The sequence below is a fragment of the Octopus bimaculoides genome, chromosome 4 (genome assembly GCF_046866305.1).
Source record: "Octopus bimaculoides isolate indiv1 chromosome 4, ASM4686630v1, whole genome shotgun sequence".
Classification (NCBI taxonomy): domain Eukaryota; kingdom Metazoa; phylum Mollusca; class Cephalopoda; order Octopoda; family Octopodidae; genus Octopus; species Octopus bimaculoides.
In genome coordinates this window covers 106,927,906-106,949,691 of record NC_142931.1, presented here as the reverse complement: position 1 = coordinate 106,949,691, position 21,786 = coordinate 106,927,906, and the positions used below count along the sequence as shown (strand labels likewise).

The 21,786-nt window shown below is 35.6% G+C and overlaps 1 protein-coding gene across 3 annotated transcripts in view; it reads right to left on the bottom strand.

The window, feature by feature from the left end:
* The window catches only part of LOC106877887 (uncharacterized), a 168,405-nt gene extending 147,098 nt beyond the window's left edge, over positions 1-21,307 (bottom strand). For all 3 annotated transcript variants that reach the window (XM_014927039.3, XM_014926964.3, XM_014927110.3), the window contains exon 1: positions 21,183-21,307. In XM_014927039.3, the coding sequence (XP_014782525.2) occupies positions 21,183-21,237 (55 nt within the window). In that variant the 5' untranslated portion in view covers positions 21,238-21,307. The remainder of the gene's footprint in view (positions 1-21,182) is intronic.
* Between the last annotated feature and the right edge of the window lie 479 nt (positions 21,308-21,786).

The window sequence follows — 21,786 nt, the reverse complement described above, 5'->3', positions numbered from 1 at the left end:
TGACGAAGATCCGTCCACCATTATTATATGTGTTCGCATTATAATCGCTGAGTTGTAAGCGACGAGTTGGTAGACCCGTTAGCACTCAGGACAAAATGCTTAGCGGTACTTCGTAGGTTGTTGCGATCTGAGCTCATATTCCGCCGAGGTCAAATTTGCCTTTAATCATTCTGGGGGGTCGATAAAATCAGTACCAGTCATATACCGGGGCAGATATAATCAACTTCTTCCCTTCAAAAACTGCTGGACGCCAAAGTTTGAAACCATTATATTTGCCGTGCTGGCAGAATCGTTAGCACACCGGACAAAATACTTAGCAGCATTTCATCCGCCTTTGCGATTTGAGCTCAAGTTCTGCCGAGGCTGATTTTGCCTTTCATCCTTTCGGGGTCGACGCGACGATGTTTATCAGTGCATTCTTCACCGATGTACACACACAAACACACATACACACACACACCACACACACACACACACACACACACACAAATGGATAAAAAACATCACAGGCTGCCCGTAAGAATCAAATTCAGATCTCCTGTTGACATGCCAGGCGTTCTACCATTAGACCAAATCAATCCTTCGAATTTCTCTAACCATTTTACTAACTTCATTCTTACCAACGAGAATTGTATGTTGCTGACGTCATAAGAATTTTATAAACACCCGAGATATTCCAAAAAAGAATTACTTCACGTCCTCTCGAATGTTTATAAATTCATATTTAACCTTTAACTGGCTATATGTAAATTTCATTTAATAGTGCGAATACGTTGAAAGAAATATGTATTAAAGGGTGCTTAGAATAAAGCATTCTGCTCATAAATTTTAAAATTCTACAGTATATTTACCTTTACGTTTACCTGTTACGTTTATTAATGCATGAAAATATAGCCATCTATGCATCATACTTAACGAATTTACTAGTCACATACCTAGATGAAATTTTCTCCCCGCCCAACATATAGGAAACAGTGAATAATACATTCATTGATATTGCAAATAGGAGGCGCAACGGCCCAGTGGTTAGGGCATCGGACTCGCAGTCATAGGATCGCGGTTTCGATTTCCAGACCGGGCGTTGTGGGTGTTTATTGAGCGAAAACACCTAAAGCTCCACGAGGCTCCGGCAGGGGATGGTGGCGAACCCTGCTGTACTCTTTCACCACAACTTTCTCTCACTCTTACTTCCTTTTTCTGTTGTGCTTGTAATTCAGAGGGTCAGCCTTGCCACACTGTGTCATGCTGAATCTTCCCGAGAACTACGTTAAGGGTACACGTGCCTGTGGAGTGCTCAGCCACTTGCACGTTAATTTCACGAGCAGGCTGTTCCGTTGATCGGATCAACTGGAACACTCGTCGTCGTAAGCGACGGAGTGACAACAACAACAACATTGCAAATAACCGCCAAGCTGAATAGAAGCTCGATGTATGCAATTGAAACAACATTAAGTCAAAATATAGCTGTCTATGTATCATATGTAACGTATATATCTTGTTGACAGGTATGGTCCTATGGTTCTTCTCGGAGAGAAAATCTCTTCAAATACTTATCTGCTTCAGTCTTTCTTTCATATATTTTCTCTTTTTCTTCTTTCTTTGTTTCTGAAAGACTTAATTGTATATTTTTGTCTCAAATATTGCCTTCTCACAAAAATAAGAAACAAGTATTCCCCTTTAAAATTTCTTTATGGGAATCCTGCTTAGCAATCTACAAGTATAGAAGGTTTTATATACCTATATACCATGTATTTCGCACAGACAAATACGCGCGCGCGCGCACTCACGTACGTACATACTACTGTGTGTGACTATTCCATGCTTGCATAATATATTAAATATGTTTACCTATTCCAATGATATTAAGTTCTACACCTTTTATTGTAACACGTGGTTTATCGTTTTATATATATATATATATATATATATATATATGTATGTATGTATGTATGTATGTATGTATGTATCTGCTTCTTCCTTCTTTGGAATCTATTTAATTAAAGACATACCAGCGGAAACCACGAGCTCCCCATTCATATTATATCAATTTTCATACATACATATATATATATATATATATATATATATATATATATATATATATATATATAGGAGAATTTACGAAAAAACAACAGACGAAGACAGGTGGTGTAAACAACAAATGGATGTATTAGTATAACGCTCAGGAATAGAGAAAGTCTTTAACGTTTCGAGCCTACGCTCTTCAACTGAAAGGAACACAGAAAGAAACAATGAGAGAAACAAGGAGAGAGAAAAAATATAAATGTAGTGGTCAGCGATCTATCATGGCGAATATATATATATATATACAGGGGTTCGACAAAATAATGGAAACACCTAGCATCATAGCATCATAATTTTGAAATATCTATAAAACCGTCAAAAGCTTGTTTATTTTTATGTTTTTTTATTTATTATTAGTGTTGCTCAATATGTTTTGCTAACATTGTTGTTTCTTTTCAGATATCCTCAAAAAAAGGTATTTGAAATTCATTAAAATGACAGATCTATCAGACTTTCAAAGAAGTCAAATTGTTGGTGGTCGTTTGGCAGGTGCTAGCATAATGAAATCAGCCGAAATGTTTGGTGTATCAAGAAGTACTGTCTACAAAGCAATGACAGCCTTTGAGAAAGAGGGAAAACCTCCTCGTATAAAACAAAACTCCGGAAGAAAACCAAAACTTTCAGATAGGGACCGTCGGACTCTTACGCGAATTCTTAGAAAGGATCACAAAAGTACAGCTCCCAAAATTACTGCAGAGCTTAATGCACCTCGACAACCCAGTTTCCACAAAAACTGTTCGCCAGGAGCTGCTTAAAACCGGATTTCACGGAAGGGCTGCTATCAGAAAACTACTACTTACAAAAACAATCGCTGCAAAGCATTTAGAGTGGAGTAAAAACCTACAGAATTGGTCCCTAGAGCAGTGGAAGAATGTTATTTTCTCGGATGAGTCATCCTTTACCTTATTTCCGACCACCGACCGAGTATTAGTGTAGAGACAGCTAAAAGAGGCATTTGACCCAGACTGCCTTCTTCCAATTGTTAAACGTGGAGGAGGATCTATGATGATCTGTGGGGCTATATCTTAGAAATCCATCAGCCCAATGGTTTCCCTTCATGACAGAATTAATAGTGAAGACTATTTAAGCATTTTATCTGGTCAAATTCATCCTATGGTGCGGAACTGTTTCCGGAGGGAAACGCAATCTTTCAGGATGATAATGCACCAATTCACACAAAGTTGTTATTGAATGGCACGAGGAACATACTAGTGAAATTGAGCATCTTATCACAGTCACCAGGTCACAATATCACTGAACATTTATGGTGCATTTTAGAAAAAGAAGTGGAAGTGCGTGGCATAGTGGTTAGGGTGTCAGCATCATGATCGTAAGATTGTGGTTTCGATTCCTGGACCGGGCGACGCGTTGTGTTCTTGAGCAAAACACTTCATTTCACGTTGCTCCAACCCACTCAGCTGGCAAAAATGAGTAACGCTGTGATGGACTGGCGTCCCGTCCAGCTGCGGAACACTTACGCCATTGAAACCGGGAAACTGGGCCCATGAGCCTGGCTAGGCTTTAAAAGGGCGCATTTATTTATTATAGAAAAAGAAGTAAGGAGTCGATATACTCCACCATCATCACTACAAGAACTGGAGACTGTTTTAGCTGAAAATGGACAAAAATTCCTGTGGAAACAATTCAAACTTTGTACGAGTCCATACCTCGTAGAATTCAAGCTGTAACTACTGCCAAAGGCGGTCCTACTCCATATCAAAATTAATTTGTTTGAAATTTTAAGGTATTTCCATTATTTTGTCCAACCCCTATATATATATATATATATATATATATATATATATATATATATATATATATATATATATACATATATATACAACCCCTGTATATATATATATATATATATATATACACAGACAACAACCGCAAAGAATATCGAATTGAAAGCGATTTTAAATTTGTTTATGAATTTCAGTGCTGTGACTTTAATCTCTGGTCAGTGCATGACGTGATTAAAATGGTATATTCCTAACACATTTACAAAGCGAGCTATAGAACAGCTATAAATGTGTCTTGCAAAGACTGCAAATTATTCGCACAAACACTGGCAAACAATGCAAATAACACAAAGAAATATATGATTTTATAGGAAAACAATAATAACGACAGTAGCACCAAGGACATAAGCAAGAAGTAGCGTTCTCATATCCCTTCTTACCCGTCGTAAGTGTGTAAGTTATATAAAAACGCTTCGTACAAAAAAATAAACATCATAAGCATGACAGAAATGGCTAAAAGTTTAGCAATACAACATTAACTGCATGAAAAAAAAACCGTATAGAGTTAAAATTTGTTTTTTATAATCACATATGGTATTCTTGTAGCAAAACTCCAGGGACTATAAAAAAATATCTTACCATTACAAATCACATTCAGACAATACCAAACAGATCCTTTCACAACTGAAGTAATCTTATAACATAAATATAAACTTGCATTCAGTATATAAATATCACAGATCACATTTGTGAATAGGAAATGGCACCACATTAATAATGTAGGCGTTGAAAATAAAACCAACAAAGGTAAGAAAAAAAATACAACTAATAATCATATGTATGCCTGTGCATCTGTGTGCATGTATAGATATAGAGATAGAGGAAGAGATAAATAGATAGAGAGAGAGAGAGAGAGAGAGAGAGAGAGAGAGAAGATATGCATGTGTGTGTGTGTGTGTGTGTGTGTGTGTGTGTGTGTGTGTGTGTGTGTGTGTGTTCTATTTTTTAATTATCATAAATCTTCCACTGAGGAGGGACCCAGTTTCCAACAAAGATGCAAGGCTCCATCTTTAGGATGTAGTTAACACAGACAAATTCACATTTGGAACTTGAGAAGTCTTGCATATTTTTATTGTTCCACTCACAGATTGCACTTGTAATGTACGAATTAGCCGATCAGTTTCTCTTTCTGAGAATCCCAGTTTATACAGATTCTCCTTTAAGCATTTACTAACAAAACCTAGTGCTCCAATTATAATTGGTATAAATATGAATTCATAGTCTAGATATAGAAGATGGAGGTTTTAAAGCAGTTCTCTATAAATATCCTCTTTTTCTTTGATTTTCAAAGAGATATTTATATCCGCAGGGCAGCTGACCTCCATGATGGTACATACCTTTGCCCTTCTGTCCCAAACAATATCCGGCCCGTTATGTTTACATTTGACAAAAGTTTTGATGGGAATATTCCACCAGTATTCCTTAGGTTAATGTTTATGAATGTATTCCATAACTGAGGGATTTTCTAAGTTTATTTCAGGTCAGTCTTTTTTTGCGGATGGCACTATAAACTGTTTTAGCAACAACATCGTGCCGTATAGGGAGGTAGTACCGTGACGACATATTAGGACAGCTGTTAATCACACGTATGATGTCTTCCACAGAAACATGACATAGCCTGCACGTGCAGTTGCACCTTGGGATTACAAGAGCGTCACTGTCTCTCTTGTTCACCAGGTACTTTGTGACAATCTCCTGTTCCTGGATTGCAAACGCATAGCCTTCGAAGTGTGATGTGATGTAGTGGTCTTGTGTCCAAGAGAAGCTGAGCTTTGTGTCAATTCTACTGTCTTCTTCAAGCTTCCGGGCAACATACTCATGCATAGTTTGTTTTTTGTTTTTTTTTAATTTTTTTGTATGCTGAATGTTTTCTATCCAGTTCTTCTCTGAGGTAAGAGAGCCCAGCTGTTTGGGGGCTGTATAGATCATCAGGAAGAGAGTGCTTCTTGAGGAGCTCACTTCCAAATCGTACAATGCTGCTCACTTCAAGTTTCAGAACTGCATTTATATATTTATTTTTGCTGCTGTTGTTTAGCAGGTGCTGCCTGAGTGATACCATACGGCATTCGAAGGCCGTCTGCACTGATCTCAGTCCTCTACCACCCTCATTTCTTCTTAGGTAGAGCCTGTCAACATCACTGTTTCTGTGGAAGTTCCTAAATGTTGGGATCAGCAGCGGTACTGCAAATGCATTGTGGGATATTGTTTTGTTATAAGAGGAGAGTTCCGACTGCCATATTTTCCTAAGTCTGGTGCAATATTCTCGGATCACTCTATCTTTATTTACAGTGCCTTCATATCATACATTTTCGTCTATGCCAAGGTACTTGTAACATTCTTTGTGTGGAATGGGGGAGATAGACAGACCGTTGATGCACAGGTTTGGGGTTTGGGGGACTGACTTTCCTCATTCTATAACCAAATATGAACATTTCTTTTAGGCCAAATTCCACGCCTATATCAGCTGAAAATTTTGTTATTAATTCCAGATGTTTCTTGGCATTGTTAACACTTTTAGCATAAATCTTCAGGTCATCTACAAAGAAATTATGAGTTTCATTGATATTTCTAGCAGTTGAAGATCCTAGCATGTAAACATTTGTTTTCTGCTGTAGGAACGATTATGGATTCAGTGCCAAAATGAAAAGTACAGAAAGACTATCCCCCTGGAATATTCCCTTTGAAATGCCTATATTATTAGAAACAATTATTCTGTTTTCAGTTGTAAGGGTAAGAATAGTTGTTCATGTCTTTGTGAGTCTCTCTATAGCAGCAATTAAGGTAGTAAGTACTTTTGCCAGATGTAGGTACTTCAACAGCCATGAATGAGGGATAGAGTCGAATGTATGCATGTATGTTATTTCTTTATTGCCTACAAGAGGCTAAACATAGAGGGGACAAACAAGGACAGACAAAGGGATTAAGTCGATTACATCGACCCAGTGAGTAACTGGTACTTAATTTATCGACCCCGAAAGGATGAAAAGCAAAGTCGACCTCGACGGAATTTGAACTCAGAACGTAACGGCAGACGAAATACCGCTAAGCATTTCGCCCGGCGTGCTAACGTTCTGCAGCTCGCCGCCTTCATGTATGCATTCATGTATGTATGTATGTATAGTCGTCACTGAAGTAACTGAGAGTGCTTGTCTGCACCAGCATTGCCAGAAATAGAGCCAAAACAACTCGTGATAGCACTTTTCTAACGACGCTCTCACGTGGCTAAGAGTTGTTTTGATTCTTATTTCTAGCAATGCTGGTGCTGACTACCCCCATCAGTCACTTTAGTGACGACTAGTTACCTTTCGGTTGTAAATTGCGAATAGCTACCTTAATAATTTATATGTATATATATGTGTGTGTGGTAGGTAGGTAATGAATATATATTATGTATAAGTATATATATATATACATATAAGTGTGTGTGTATACATATATATATACGAGTGAATAGACAAACGAAAGAAAGGCACTCAACACATTTTTGGGGAGTTACATTTATGGATCAAATGGCCGAAGATTAGCATCACGCTTGAAACCCAGAGCACCAAGGAGTTAGATTCAAACATGTGTGGGGGGTGTACGTATGTATATTTACACACACACATCATAAACACACACACACGTATATATAATGATAAGCCACATGCTATATTTTCATGTATCAATAAGCATATTAATTTGTACTTATAGGTAAACAGTGGAATTTTAAAATTTATGAACGAATGAATACTTATATAGAAATGTAACGGCAAGCATTTCTAGACATTTCTCCCTATCTCTATAGCCAGATCAAAATTTTCAATGTCGACGACAAGTTTCGGATTAAATGATTATCACTTTACTGTCAGCTGATCAGAATTTTAAAAACTCTTGTTCTATGACGTTCATCAGAGTTTATACATAGATTAAGAAGCGTATATTGAAATAAGTAGACTGCATAAGACGTTGGCTGGCATTAAACATGAAAATGTTAAAACTATTCAGACATTAAACTACATTAACTTCCTACGTAATTACTTATCAAAACATTACTGTTCTACATTATTACAGAAATAAAAATCAATGTACAGGAATATCAAAACTCAATATTTTAAGCTCATCTATTCCATGCCATTTTTGTCATTAAATAACGACAAACCATATCTATAAATCTTCATTATAAAAAGTACAGATGCATCACAGAAATAGAAATATATATGCAGACTGCTTTGTTTTATAAACAGTTTTACGTAAAGATCTTTGTTGTTCTTTAAATGAATGTTTCCTTTTGTTCATAACTAACGAACAATCGTATTTTGTATCGACGTTTATAGTTTAAACTTGGAAACTGGCATTTCTTACTGGTTATCTTATTCTCTGCTGCCAGGATGAAATATGCGTTTGGCGACGACTCCAAATAATTCCTTCTGAAAATTTCGAATCGTAAATTAAATGATGTTCTACTGGCAATATATTATATACATGTAACCAGGTCATGATTCAGAAAAAGAAACGCGGAACTTCGCAGTTTTAGAATATCGACTGTTAGTTTCACTGCGTAGACGTCCTCGAATTTCAAGTCAACAGTTCTTTTCATTTTGACCGATATCTTTTGTCGGGTGGTTGGTTGGTTGGTTGGTTGGTTGGTTGGTCGGTCGGTCGGTCGGTCGGTTGGTTGGTTGGTGTATCATTTTAACATGTATCTCACTTCAACTTGTATCTCATTTTGATTTGTATTTCCTTTTGGCCCCTATATCACCGCATAGCAAAGATGCCCCCCACCACCCAGCTAAATATATTCTTTTATCTTTTATTTGTTCTAGTCATTAGACTGCAGCTATACTGGGGCACCGCCTTGACGAATTTTTAGTCGAATGAATCGACGCCACTATTTTTATTTTAAGTACTGGTACTTATTCTACCGGTGTCTTTTACCGAACTGCTAGGTTACGGGAACGTAAACACACCAACACTGCTGTCAGGTAGTGGGTGGAGAAAAAACACAGGCACAAACACACACACATACACATGCATATACACACACACTAAAAAACACACTCACACACACACACAAGTCATGGTTCTTTCAGTTTCTCTCTACTAAATCCATTCACAAGGCTTTGGTCATCCCGAGGATATGGTAGAAGACACTTGTCAAAGTGCCGTGCAGTGGGATTGAATCCGGAACCATGTGGTTGAGAAGCAAACTTCTTACCACACAGCCACTCCTACGCTCATATTACCTCAAAACTTTCCAGATAATTTTGAAATATTTTGCACACTTAAGCAACACCTGCGCAAGTATATAAGTTACAATATAAGTTATGATAATTTATAATATAAGAATGGCTTTCACAACACTACATTTCCATACTTAGACATTAAACAATATGAGAAGTATATCTTCCTAAACATATATCCGTACTCGAACGTAAGGTTAATTGTTATGTTTCCCTCGGGTGACTCGTAGAGATAACATAACGAGTTATACAATTTAATTATTACATTTATTGTTCAATTACATACAAAGAACGCACTCACCCAATGTTCGTTATGAATAAACAAAAGTCATGTCCGCCATATATATATCAATGACATTTTACTACGACAGTCCCACAAGACAACAACAATGAAACAATGAACTCAGACGAACCACATGACACACGGAACGTCAGACGAATTACATATCTAACAGTCCATATAACACCTCCCCACTGAAATTGATGCTACACAAGAAGTATCAACAGCAAAGTCTCTCTTGGGTTTTACGGGTTCTCTTGGACCGTCTTGGGTTGTCTGGTCCATACTCTGGAACGGGTAACATGGTCTTGGGTCTGGTTTGTCTTTGTGTTAGTGGCACAGTTTCCGAGATCTCCATCGGGTGATCTGTTGCAAATTCAAATACAGTGTTTTCTGCATCACCAGGTTCATTGTCTTCCTCAGTTGTGTACCGCGGTCGCAGCTGTTCCCAGTGTCGTCTCCACATCGGGCCATGAGGTATGACCTTCACGTTAAAGCAGCGAGTACCCAATGACTTCCTAATGATTGCTGGTACCCATCGGGGATCTTTGTCTAGACGTGATTGATATTTAATACTATATATATATATATATAGCGGAAGGAATCAGACGTGCATCACAAATTAACATAGAAAACTTAAGAAAAGTTAAACACAGCAACACACATTCCCCGAAAATACTGCCGTACATATCCACATACAACCCCAGAAACAAAGAAGCCTTCACCATCATCACCCAAAACATACCAATGCTACATAAGGACCCCAAATTGAAGGAAATTTTACACACACACAAAATCATCAAAAGCCACAAACAACCAAAATCACTGAAAAAGATCCTCACAAAGGCAAAATTACTTTCCGAAACAACAAATGCGAAAGTAAACAAATGTGGTCGACCAAATTGTGCAACATGCCCAAACATTCTAGAAGGTTCAGAATTCCTCTTCAAAGAGGGACACAAATTCAAAGTTAAATCTAACTTTACTTGTGCCTCAGAAAATCTTATTTATGTAATAAGATGTTCGGGCTGCCACGAGAACTACATAGGGTCCACAAGATTATCGCTCAGACGTAGATGCACTCTGCACCGCCAGCAGATTGCACACCCAGAATACTGAATGATTTCGATTATCTCCCCTATACCGGAAGAAATCCCTAATTACCTCCCCCTATCTAGAACTCTTCTTTCTCAGACTGGAACGAACACGACACAATGAAGTAGAGAAATTTGAAAAGACAACACGAAACCGGTTATTTCTCAAAATACAATGTTTATATACCAAAAAGATTTTATAACATTTTTCTAACATTTTTCTAACATTTTTCTGACATAATTTAAATATATACTTTAACCATGTAACACAAGCCTTCTGTAGTTTTTTCACTCTTATTATCTTTTATATATATATATATATATATATATATATATATATATATATATATATATATATATATAACGTGAGAGAGTTAGGGGTTGGGGGTACAACCCACTAAGGGATAGTATCTATCCAGTATACTGCTGGGAGGGTACCCAATTATTGCTACGCTAGTGCTATACTAGGTGCAATCAATGGGACCGGGTAAAAGTGGAGGTTTTACCCAAAATTTGTGTAACAATTAGAAAATGGAGAATAATATGCTGAACCCAACTACTTGCAGACGGTGTATCCCGTTGAATTCATTAATTTAATTCATAGCAAAAGTGACAAAAGAGAGGAAAAAAAGAAAAAGAAAGAAAGAACCAAAGCACAGGTGTCCATGGCAGACTATGTTATTTTGCCAACATGGTTTACATATATAAGTACAAAGTACATAAGGAATTACAGGATGAACATCCTCTAATTCCTTATGTACTTTGTACTTATATATGTAAACCATGTTGGCAAAATAACATAGTCTGCCATGGACACCTGTGCTTTGGTTCTTTCTTTCTTTTTCTTTTCTTCCTCTCTTTTGTCACTTTTGCTATGAATTAAATTAATGAATTCAACGGGATACACCGTCTGCAAGTAGTTGGGTTCAGCATATTATCCTCCATTTTCTAATTGTTACATATATATATATATATATATATATATATATATATATATATATATATATATATATATATATATATATATATATATATATATATATATATATATATATATATATATGTATAGATATATATACATATATACATAAATACACATGCACATACACACACGCACATTAATAAAATACCTAACGAGCACTGAGAAAGTGAACGTACTTTACCGGTAAACTACTTTACCGGTAAACTGTGCTGCACAGAATTTTGTCAGTGAACAGGTCGCGGTCTCAAAACGACGAAAATATTTTGACAAATTAAATTTAAATGTTGAAGTGAATCTAACGGATTTTGTGTGTTATTTTAAATGGCGTATAAACACCTTCCACGCTGCAATTGTTTTCGTTCCAGCACACGATCTCAGATCAGGTCACTTGCTATGCAAGTACATCTCCGTAATATATATATATATATATATATATATATATATATATATATATATATATATATATATATATATATATATATATATATATGTATATATATATATATATACGTATATACATACATATATATATATATGTATAGATATACGTATATACATTTGTATATATATATATATACATACACACACGTATATACACATGTGTCTGTCCGTCTATATGTATGTCTGTATGTTTGTATGTATGTATGTATGTATCAGTATACAAAGTTGACACAGCAGAATTCAAAATAGCGATGTTAGATACAAGTAAACAACAATGAGACAATGAGATCGAAGGTGAAAATGGGTAGTGGTTGTATACGCCATATTTCAGGAGTTCTTGCTCTTTCATCGGCACCCATCCAATCCATTGGTCATCCGCGAACTCATTGCTTAAATCGCCACTATATATAGCGGTGTAACATTATTGGATATACCAATTTTACATGTTTAACGCATTCCTGGTAGTTGGTATGTGCATATTAATGAATTGTAGGGACACCGTATTTTTTTATGCAACCATAATATTCTACAAAGTATATGAAACGCGTTATAAGTCAATACAGTGTTCTGTTGTGTTAGCAGTGCTATATCTGTTTATACATATGAATATATATCAATATGAAGAGACGTGACTCAATTGTTACAATGTTGGACTCACGATCATAAGCTCGTGGGTTCGTTTCCTGGACCAGGCGGCGAGTTGTATTCTTGAGCAAGATACCTCATTTCCCATTACATTAATCTACTTGGGCAAAATGAGTACCAGCCAAGTGCTGGTGTAACTCCCACTCACATCTACTATCACATCGTCAATGCTCCACTGGATCAACAATGAAAGGACAGAGAGCGTGTCTATATTTTCTTGCGACTAAATTGGCGCCTAAAATATGTCACCAAGTTATTCTCGATTTCGAGTGACGTCTATAGATTAGATACATAGGTAGGTGTATAGACAGACAGACAGGCAGACAGATAGATAGATTGATAGATTGATACATACATATATGCATGCATACATGCATGTATATATATTCATAACATAAGGATGAAATCACGTTAGTGATTATTATCAGGTAGTCGGCATGGAACATAAATTTATATGCAATTTATATATTAAACTAATAATGATATATATATATATATATAATTATATTAAGGGAGAGAGTCGAAAATAACTTCTCTCCTCCATGCTAAATAAATGTCGAAGCATTACAAGCTACCGGGAAAAACTCCGTATACATGAGGTTGTAATCGGGCGAGTGAAAAATATTTTTAAAATTCCACATTAATTGCGAATTTGCTAATTTCTAGATTAAAGCCATAAATAGACATTTTTCCGTCGTCAGCGCAATGCATGTAAAAAATATATACAAACAAGTGCTAATGCATAAACATAACAAATCGAGTTTGTACATCTACATACAAACACTTGCCTGTATAGATCAGAGAAAAGCCAGGTTTAAATCTTTTCACGACAACCACGTGGATTTATATCAAAATAGCACCGTAGGAAATGCAGTTTTGATCAGAAGTAAAAATATTATAATAATATTTTATTTATTTATTTATTTATTCATAAAGTAAGAATAAAACCAGGCCAATGAGTATTATCAGGGAGTCAGCATGGAATAAAAATTTATGTGCAATTTATATATTAAATTAATAATTATATATAGTTATATTAAGGTAGAGAGTCGAAAATGACTTGCATATACGAAGCTAGCGTTATAGATTTATATTTTGCGTTTGTAAAAGAGTTAAAACGGGCCCTGTATTGACGTTTAAAGTCTATAGTGCTTCTTATGTAAATTCTTACCCTCTGTGTAGCAGGGATTTCTACAGAGTACCTATATACTACATTATTACGTAAACAAGAACCGTCTAACGGACCCGGTCGGTATTAATTTTCCGGTTATTAGGTGTTATGTCATTCCCAACTGTGAGTGGTTGACATGGCGTAATGTTTTAGTTAGAGCTAGTGTCAGTTTGGGGGTTATGGAGTTCATTAGAAAGATTTGTGTGGGTAGATTTCCTAAGTCTGAGTTTAGATCTATTGATGGAAGCTATGATCGAACCTAAATTCGGAGTAGTTGGGTACGACAATTTCACAGATGATTTAAGAAAAATGAGATAATATTTATGATGATTTTTAGGAAAATTTTCCTTCGGTATCTTAAAAAACAATTTGGGTAAAGATTTGACCTGAAGAATGAAGGGTGGAGCAAACCATATAATTTCACGTTTCCTAGGTTTTGATTTTTTTTTTTTGTCTGATTAGAATGGTTTATATTTGCTGTAAGAGGATTACCATCGACATTTTTCCTTAACAACATTACTTATTCTCTCGGATTATTTACATGTTTTTTTAAATATTCCAACCTCAACGCTACGATGTTTTTTTTTTATTCTCTCTTCGGAAGACTTTACTTTATTCACCTTTTTGTAGGGGCATACTTTTATTCTTGATAATTTTTATAACGCCGTCATCATATATATATATATATATATATATATATATATATATATAAAATTATTGATTTAATATATAAATTGCATATACATTTCTATTCCATGCTGACTATCTAATAATAATCATTTACGTGATTTTATCCTTGTATTTAGTACAGTTCAGCCAGGATCATGACTAGAATCATTTTAACTACAATAAGAACAAGAGAGTGGGAGAGAGAAAGATTAGGAGAGTGAGAATGAGGAAGAGAGAAAAAGAAGAGAGAATGAAGGAGGGAGAAAGGAGGCAGAGAGAATGGGGGATGGAGAGAAAGAGGGAAAGAGAAAGACATACATTCACACACACATACGTGGCCTAGTGGTTAGGGTATTCAGCTCACGATCGTAAGGTTGTGAGTTCGAAAACCGGCGGCGCATTGTGTCTTTGAGCAAGACACTTTATTTCACATTGCTCCAGTCCACTCAGCTGGCAAAAAATTGGTAGTACCTGTATTTCAAAGAATCGGCCTTGTCACATTCTGTGTCATGCTGAATCTCCCTGAGAACTACGTTATGGGTACGTTTGTCTGCTGGAGTACTCAGCCACTCGCACGTTAATTTTACGAGCAGGCTGGAACCCTCGAAGTCGTAATCGACGGAGCGCCAGTTATATATACATACATATATGTATGCATATGTGTACATGATATGTATGTGCGTATGAATGTATGCTTCTCTCTTTCCCTCTTTCTCTCCCTTCCCTCATTCTCTCTTCCTCTTTTTCTCCTTCCCTCATTCTCTCTCTCCCAATTTTTCCCTCTCCCCCTCTTTCGTTCTCCCGTTCTTATTGTAGTTAAAATGATTCTAGTCATGATCCTGGCTGGACTGTACTAAAGACAAATACAACAATTCTTTACACTTATTAGCAGAAGACATCTAAGAAGATAAGTGTTGACTAATCTTGTCAATAAAATCTCCTCATGGCAGATTTAAAATAATGCCATCTGAATGTTATGGGTGCATTCATGGTAATTCTTTCGTTAAGACAAATGTTAGAACGTCTCCGAAATGTTTTAGATACTTAACTAATACTTATTCGTGATTATATGATTAAGATTTGTTAATGTGTGATAAAAATAATTAAAATATAAATGATTTTCAAAGCTTCCACATACATTTTATAGTTGATAATCTCTTTAGAGAAACATTTCTGTAGTATTCTTAGGTTTACATAATCTATGGTTGATGATTATCAAAACTGTCCTTTCTTTTCTCTCTCTCTCTCTCTCTCTCTCTCTCTCTCTCTCTCTCTTTCTTTCTCTCTCCTCTTCTCCCTCCTTAGCACGTCACACACTTCGCTACTTTGGCGATTTATCTTTCGTTATCCGATCGCCATATTTCTTAATATTGTAAAAAATTAAAATAATCTCAGTTCAAACTTGTTAATTTTCTATAGGAGAAAAGGAGCACCAATAATGATTTTTTTTTTCAGATACAAATTATAATAACCAAGCAACAAAATTAAAGTAAATTCAGAGCAAGTTAAAATAATCTTAGTGCAAATTGTTGTTGTTGTTGGCACTCCGTCGCTAACGACGTCGAGGGTTCCAGTTGATCCGATCAACGGAACAGCATGTTCGTGAAATTAACGTGCAAGTGGCTGAGCACTCCACAGACACATGTATCATTAACGTAGTTCTCGGGGATATTCAGCGTGACACAGTGTGACAAGGCTGGTCCTTTGAATTACAGGCACAACAGAAACAGGAAGTAAGAGTGAGAGAAAGTTGTGGTGAAAGAGTACAGCAGGGTTCGCCACCATCCCCTGTCGGAGCCTCGTGGGGCTTTAGGTGTTTTCGCTCAATAAACACTCACAACGCCCGGTCTGGGAATCGAAACCGCGATCCTATGACCGCGAGTCGCTGTCCTAATCACTGGGCCATTGCGCCTCCACTTTAGAGAAAATTAAATACTTTAAATAGATGCTTATGTTTTGAATTGTTTGAACATACGTTGATGCTTTTTAAATCTGAATTCATTTTATTTGACTTTGGCTTACAATACTACGTTTACGTACGAATAACAAAGTCAGTCGCAAAGCTTGTATTAAGCTACAATTACTGCTATTTTCCGAGAAGTCAAAACAGAGAAGCAAGCGGTGGCCACATGCGAAGTCTGCATTTGAAATTCATATGCGTGTACTGCCCGCTAAATGAGAAGATTGGCGAGCCATTGCTGCTGCTCATAACGTTAAGGAGACAAGAGAATATAATTATGTGAGCAAAAATCATGCATCACGTTTGCACAGCGAAAGTGTTTATGACAACCTCAAGAAGATAGATCATAATTATATCAAAGATAGATGATGAATGTATTTAATATATTGAATATGCTAAATGGATGCCAAAATTAATATGAAGAATTTTTGCCAATGTTTAGATTCACCATATAGGATTGATTGATATGCCACAACAAATTCTAGCAAGTCGTTATAGAAGAATGATTTCGCAGTGGTAAATGCGTTTACAGTCACAGTAACTGTTTTATATTAAATTCATAAAATATGTTTTGATACTTGTTACAAAATATTTTCGTTGAAAATTAAACTATATTTTAGGATTCGTTAGTTGAAAACCATCGGATAAATGGTTTGATGGGAATCTTTAATTATAGCTCAGTGATTATTCTAATTTTTTTCAAGGCTATTTTGATTTGTTCCGAAATTATATTATTTTGCTCCGAGGTTACTTTAATTTGTACTTGAGAAAATGTACTGACTGTATACCTTAGAGATGAAATGTTTATATTGTTATATTTGGGAAGAGTCGTAAACACACTCTCCTATTGTTGTTTGTCTATATTTCCCTTCCTTTCCTTTCCCCAAAGCAGTTGCTGTTGATTTATATTCTCGAAAATATTTTTCCCTATACCAATCGGTAGCCTCTTCAATGTCTTTTAAATGCTTGTTCTTGTTTTGTTTTCTTTTGTTTCAACTGCTTTTACTGTTATTATATCTCCAAAGTAGTAAGCATATGAACTAATAACATTTTTATTTTGTTTTCTTTCGTTGTTACAAAATCGAAGAGCTATTTATGACACAATGGAAATGATTTGGTTGTTTATAATTATTGTTAGCATTCGAAAGTCTTGCAAAACTTTGCTTTTAGTGTTGCTGTTAATGTTGATCAATTCTGATCAAGTAGACTAGTGATAAAAGACATTGTGACCGAGATCATCCCGACCTTTTTATTCAAGCAATGCACAACATTATCCATTGTCTCCTGCTTTTGTTTAACGACGATGTTGTTTGAGGGAGACTTCAACCTTATTTGTAACAGGACAAGCAACCACATAAAGAGTCACCTGTTGACTTGCAGCTATGTTTGGTGATCAATTATTATTAAGATATTAATGAAATACTCCGAGTTGTAGGATCTACTTGATCAGAGGCAACCAAGGAACATATTTTTCTATTAACTGCTTAATTATCAAAGAATCACTTTATGCTATTTCGATGTTACAAGCTTGGTGATTGAATAATGTTATTATGGGAAATAATTGTGTCACTTCAATTTTTTTTTTTTTTAATTGAAGATAACATCAGGAATGCGAAACACAACTTTACTATCCAAATGATGCTCGGATGAATAGTATTAGTCCAAATGGAAATGATGTCCGGATGAATAGTGTCTGTACCAATATCAAAGATGTACGGATGAATATTATCTGTCCAAATAGATGAGATGTCAGGATTAATAGTATCTATCCAAATGAGAATGATATCCGGATGAATGGAATTTGTCCAAATAGGAAAGATTTTAGGATAAATAATGTGTATCCGTTGTCCGGATGAATAGCTCGTGTCGAAATGGAAATAGTGTTCGGATGAATAACTTGTGTCCAAATGAAAATAGTGTTCGGATGAATAGTATCTCTTCAACTGTGAATGATATCCTGATTAATAGTATCATATAATAATAACGTTTCTTACATAGGCACAAAGCTCGAAATTTAGGAAGAAGGGAACACTAGGTAATGTGGACTCCAGTATTTTACTGGTGCTTCATTTTATCGAAACCGAAAGGATCAAAGGCAAATTTAACCTCAGTGAAATTGGAATTCAGAATATAAAGAGCTGTAAGTATCACTATCCGCGGCTCTAACGATTCTGCCAATCAACTGCCCTTTATAATTTCTTATATTTGTACAAGGTCATGAATTTAATCGGATGCAAGAAAAAGTTGATTATACGAACTCCAGTATTTGTCTGATACGTTATTTCACTGATACGTTATTTCACCCTAGAGGAATGAAACGCAACGTTGACAACCGTGAATTTTGAACTTGGAACGTAAAAACCGAAACAAATACTGCAAGAAATTTTGTCCGACACCTTTACTATTCTGCAATGCAGCGCTTTAATCGTATCATGCAGTAATAACGTGTCTAAAACAGTGTCAAGGAGTTCTGTTCATAACTCGTAGCTCCAAGTTCGTTCTCTCTGCGCGGAAACATGGGCAAGTGTCTCCAACTACAGGCTTGGACCGATGAAAGTTTTGTGAGTGAACTTCGGTAGACAAAGACTACTAAGTGTTCCCATTGTTAGGTGATAGCCTTAATCCTTACCCTGGTTTAATTCTACCGCCTCGTTCTTTGGGGTCTTTATCGGGACCCACTCTGTTGCAAGCATCTGGCGTAGGTCTTTGGCTTGAATATAATTTCCTTTCCTTTCCCATCAGTCATCAAGCTCCTTCTAAAAACAGTCAGTTGCGAAACCTTTCCTTCTCTGACTAAACCATTAAAAAAAAAAGAAGCAAATATTGTTTTCCTCGGTTCATACGGTATTCAGTTTACACGGTTTTTCTGTAGTCCAATGACTGAAGTCACGAAGAAACTTACTGGTCCTTGCCTAGACTCTAAGCATATCAGAGAAAGAAAAAAACAGACTCCAGCTCTGGAATTAAATGCTTGAGAACACCTCTCCTCCAATCGACATAAGAATTCCCCAACTGAAGAAACATGGATACAACGGAAAACATTCAATCGCCTGAGAACGAGAACGGGGCAATCAAAAGTGACTTTGGTTAGATGGGGCTGCAAGATCAACTCAACCATCTGTGAATGTAGAGAATCAAACAATATTAAGGAGCACTACCTCATCTACCCTCTACTATCAAACCCATGCATTTCGAAAGACTTTGCAGAGTTTAATGAAAATGCAAAAAAATATTGTGTAAAGAATTGGGAAAGTGTCATATAATCATTACGCTGCGAAGAATCGAAAGAATTTTAGGATTTTGGTTTGGGCTCGGTTCGTTTTTGTTATTGTTGTTTTTACTATTTAGTTACTTCCACCTCAACTTCTCAGCAACTTTTCATTTTACTTTCGCTTCACTTCTTCGATGGTGACTTATACCACGCTCTCAACAAGCATTTCAGTTAGAATATATATATATATATATATATATATATATATATATACATTTTGTTAAATATTTTCGACGTTGGAAAGCGTTTGATGGAAACTACGAAACAATTTATTATAAACTAAATAACTGATAAAAGAGTCTTAAGCAAGAGAGCCAGAATAATTGCTGGATCTTCAGTAACTTTAAAGCATACATCATACATACGTAGTAACATTATAGAAACAACGGGTAAAAGCTCTATTATTTTGGATAGAAGATAAAGCCCAATATTACGATACATGATAATCATATTTATTATATTCATTTCAATAAATAACTATTTCACGTTTGTTTGTGTTTTTATTAATATCATTAGAACTGTTTTTACGAGTTCGATTTATATGATGATTCGCAGAACCAACCTATCTTGTTAACTGAGGGGAAGTTGTACGTACTTATCACATTCACTCATGTAATAGAGTCAGTTATTTGATGAGAGATCAACGTCATTGATTCAGAGTGTAAGGAAAGAGAAGTGTATAAACCTTCTCCAATGACGTCAATATACTAAGTAAAATAATAGATACTCTAGACGTAATGTTTAATTTTTTTTTCTTTCGTAGGTGTCTATATTGGCTTTTGGCCTGCATCTTACTCATACTTGTTTCGTTTATCCCCTTGGGATAAAAAACAGGTTTGAATCCAGTCGACCAAGGATTCATTAAAATATGTGAGAATTATAAACTACTAGTAGGGAGAGAATGTGATCATATTGGTATATAGTATTTATTATTGCAAGTGTAAACAATTGAGAGTTAATATGTAGTTTAGTTATTTCATAATAATAGCGTTTGGGGAGAGAGGAACCTCAACTGATGATGAATTTCATTTAAAAATAAAATTTTCGATTCATTTTATTAATTTATATATTTTATATTTAAGTTCCCCTTCATAAAGTTTTTAGCGGCGTATAACTGATGTTTTTTTTTTATTATGCAGCAATGAGGATCGAGAAGTGATATTTTCTAACATTGTATTGAAATCTTAACTGTTATATTGAATTTAAATTTCGTTTGGGATTTTAATCTAACTTTACTTTATAAAATTACTTCTATTGATTCTCCCCACACCATTTGCTTTTATATGATTACTCACCGATTACTTCCACCAAAAACTTTTATTATTTAAAAATCTAAACTCAAAACAAAATTCAGTGAAATTTTCTGTCTCTGGTATTCCTAGCGTTCTCCACTATAGACCGTAAAATATAACAGATAATATTTCATTGATCCACGGAGTGACAAAACTTAAATTGATACTGTTCAGATTGGAGATATGTTAAATAGAATTGTGACAAATGGTGGACAATCAGTTTCAAAACAAGAAAAAAATAGTGGGTAACCAAATATTTTTGACATACCTGTTATAAAATATAACATTCCTAGAAAAGTGATTAATATTCGTTGATTCTTCATGGTGATAAGGACAAGAGTTAGCTCAACAAATACTGAACGAACAAAAACTAATGTATATGTTGAGCTTTTAAATAAATATTCGGCACAGCTGCACGAATCCCATCACCATTGTGTCTTCGCTGTACTTAGTAGAACAACAAAGAGCTGTTCCTTCATACCCATTACAGATAACTAAGTAAAATGCTTTCTTTTGTGTATAAAAATGATAGTAGAAAGGTATGAAACGCAGATGACAGACTTATAAAAACCTTCTGACATATTTCACGTTTCTTTAGTAATTACCAACAATTGCAATTGTTTGCTGTTGTTTGGATCCATGCTTCCCACAGGAGACTAAATTGATCTGATTCTTTTAACAAATACGTTAGATGCGTTTCTCATGAAGATGTGCTTTTTGTTAGTTTACCTTTTTTTATTTTTTGTGGCGTGGGGAGGAGGTAAAAATATTATCATCATCATCGCCATCGTCATCGTCGCCGACATCCTTGTCGCCACAATAGTCTAAAACGTCTAGAAGTTATGAGTACCCACAATGTGTTGCATGGCTTT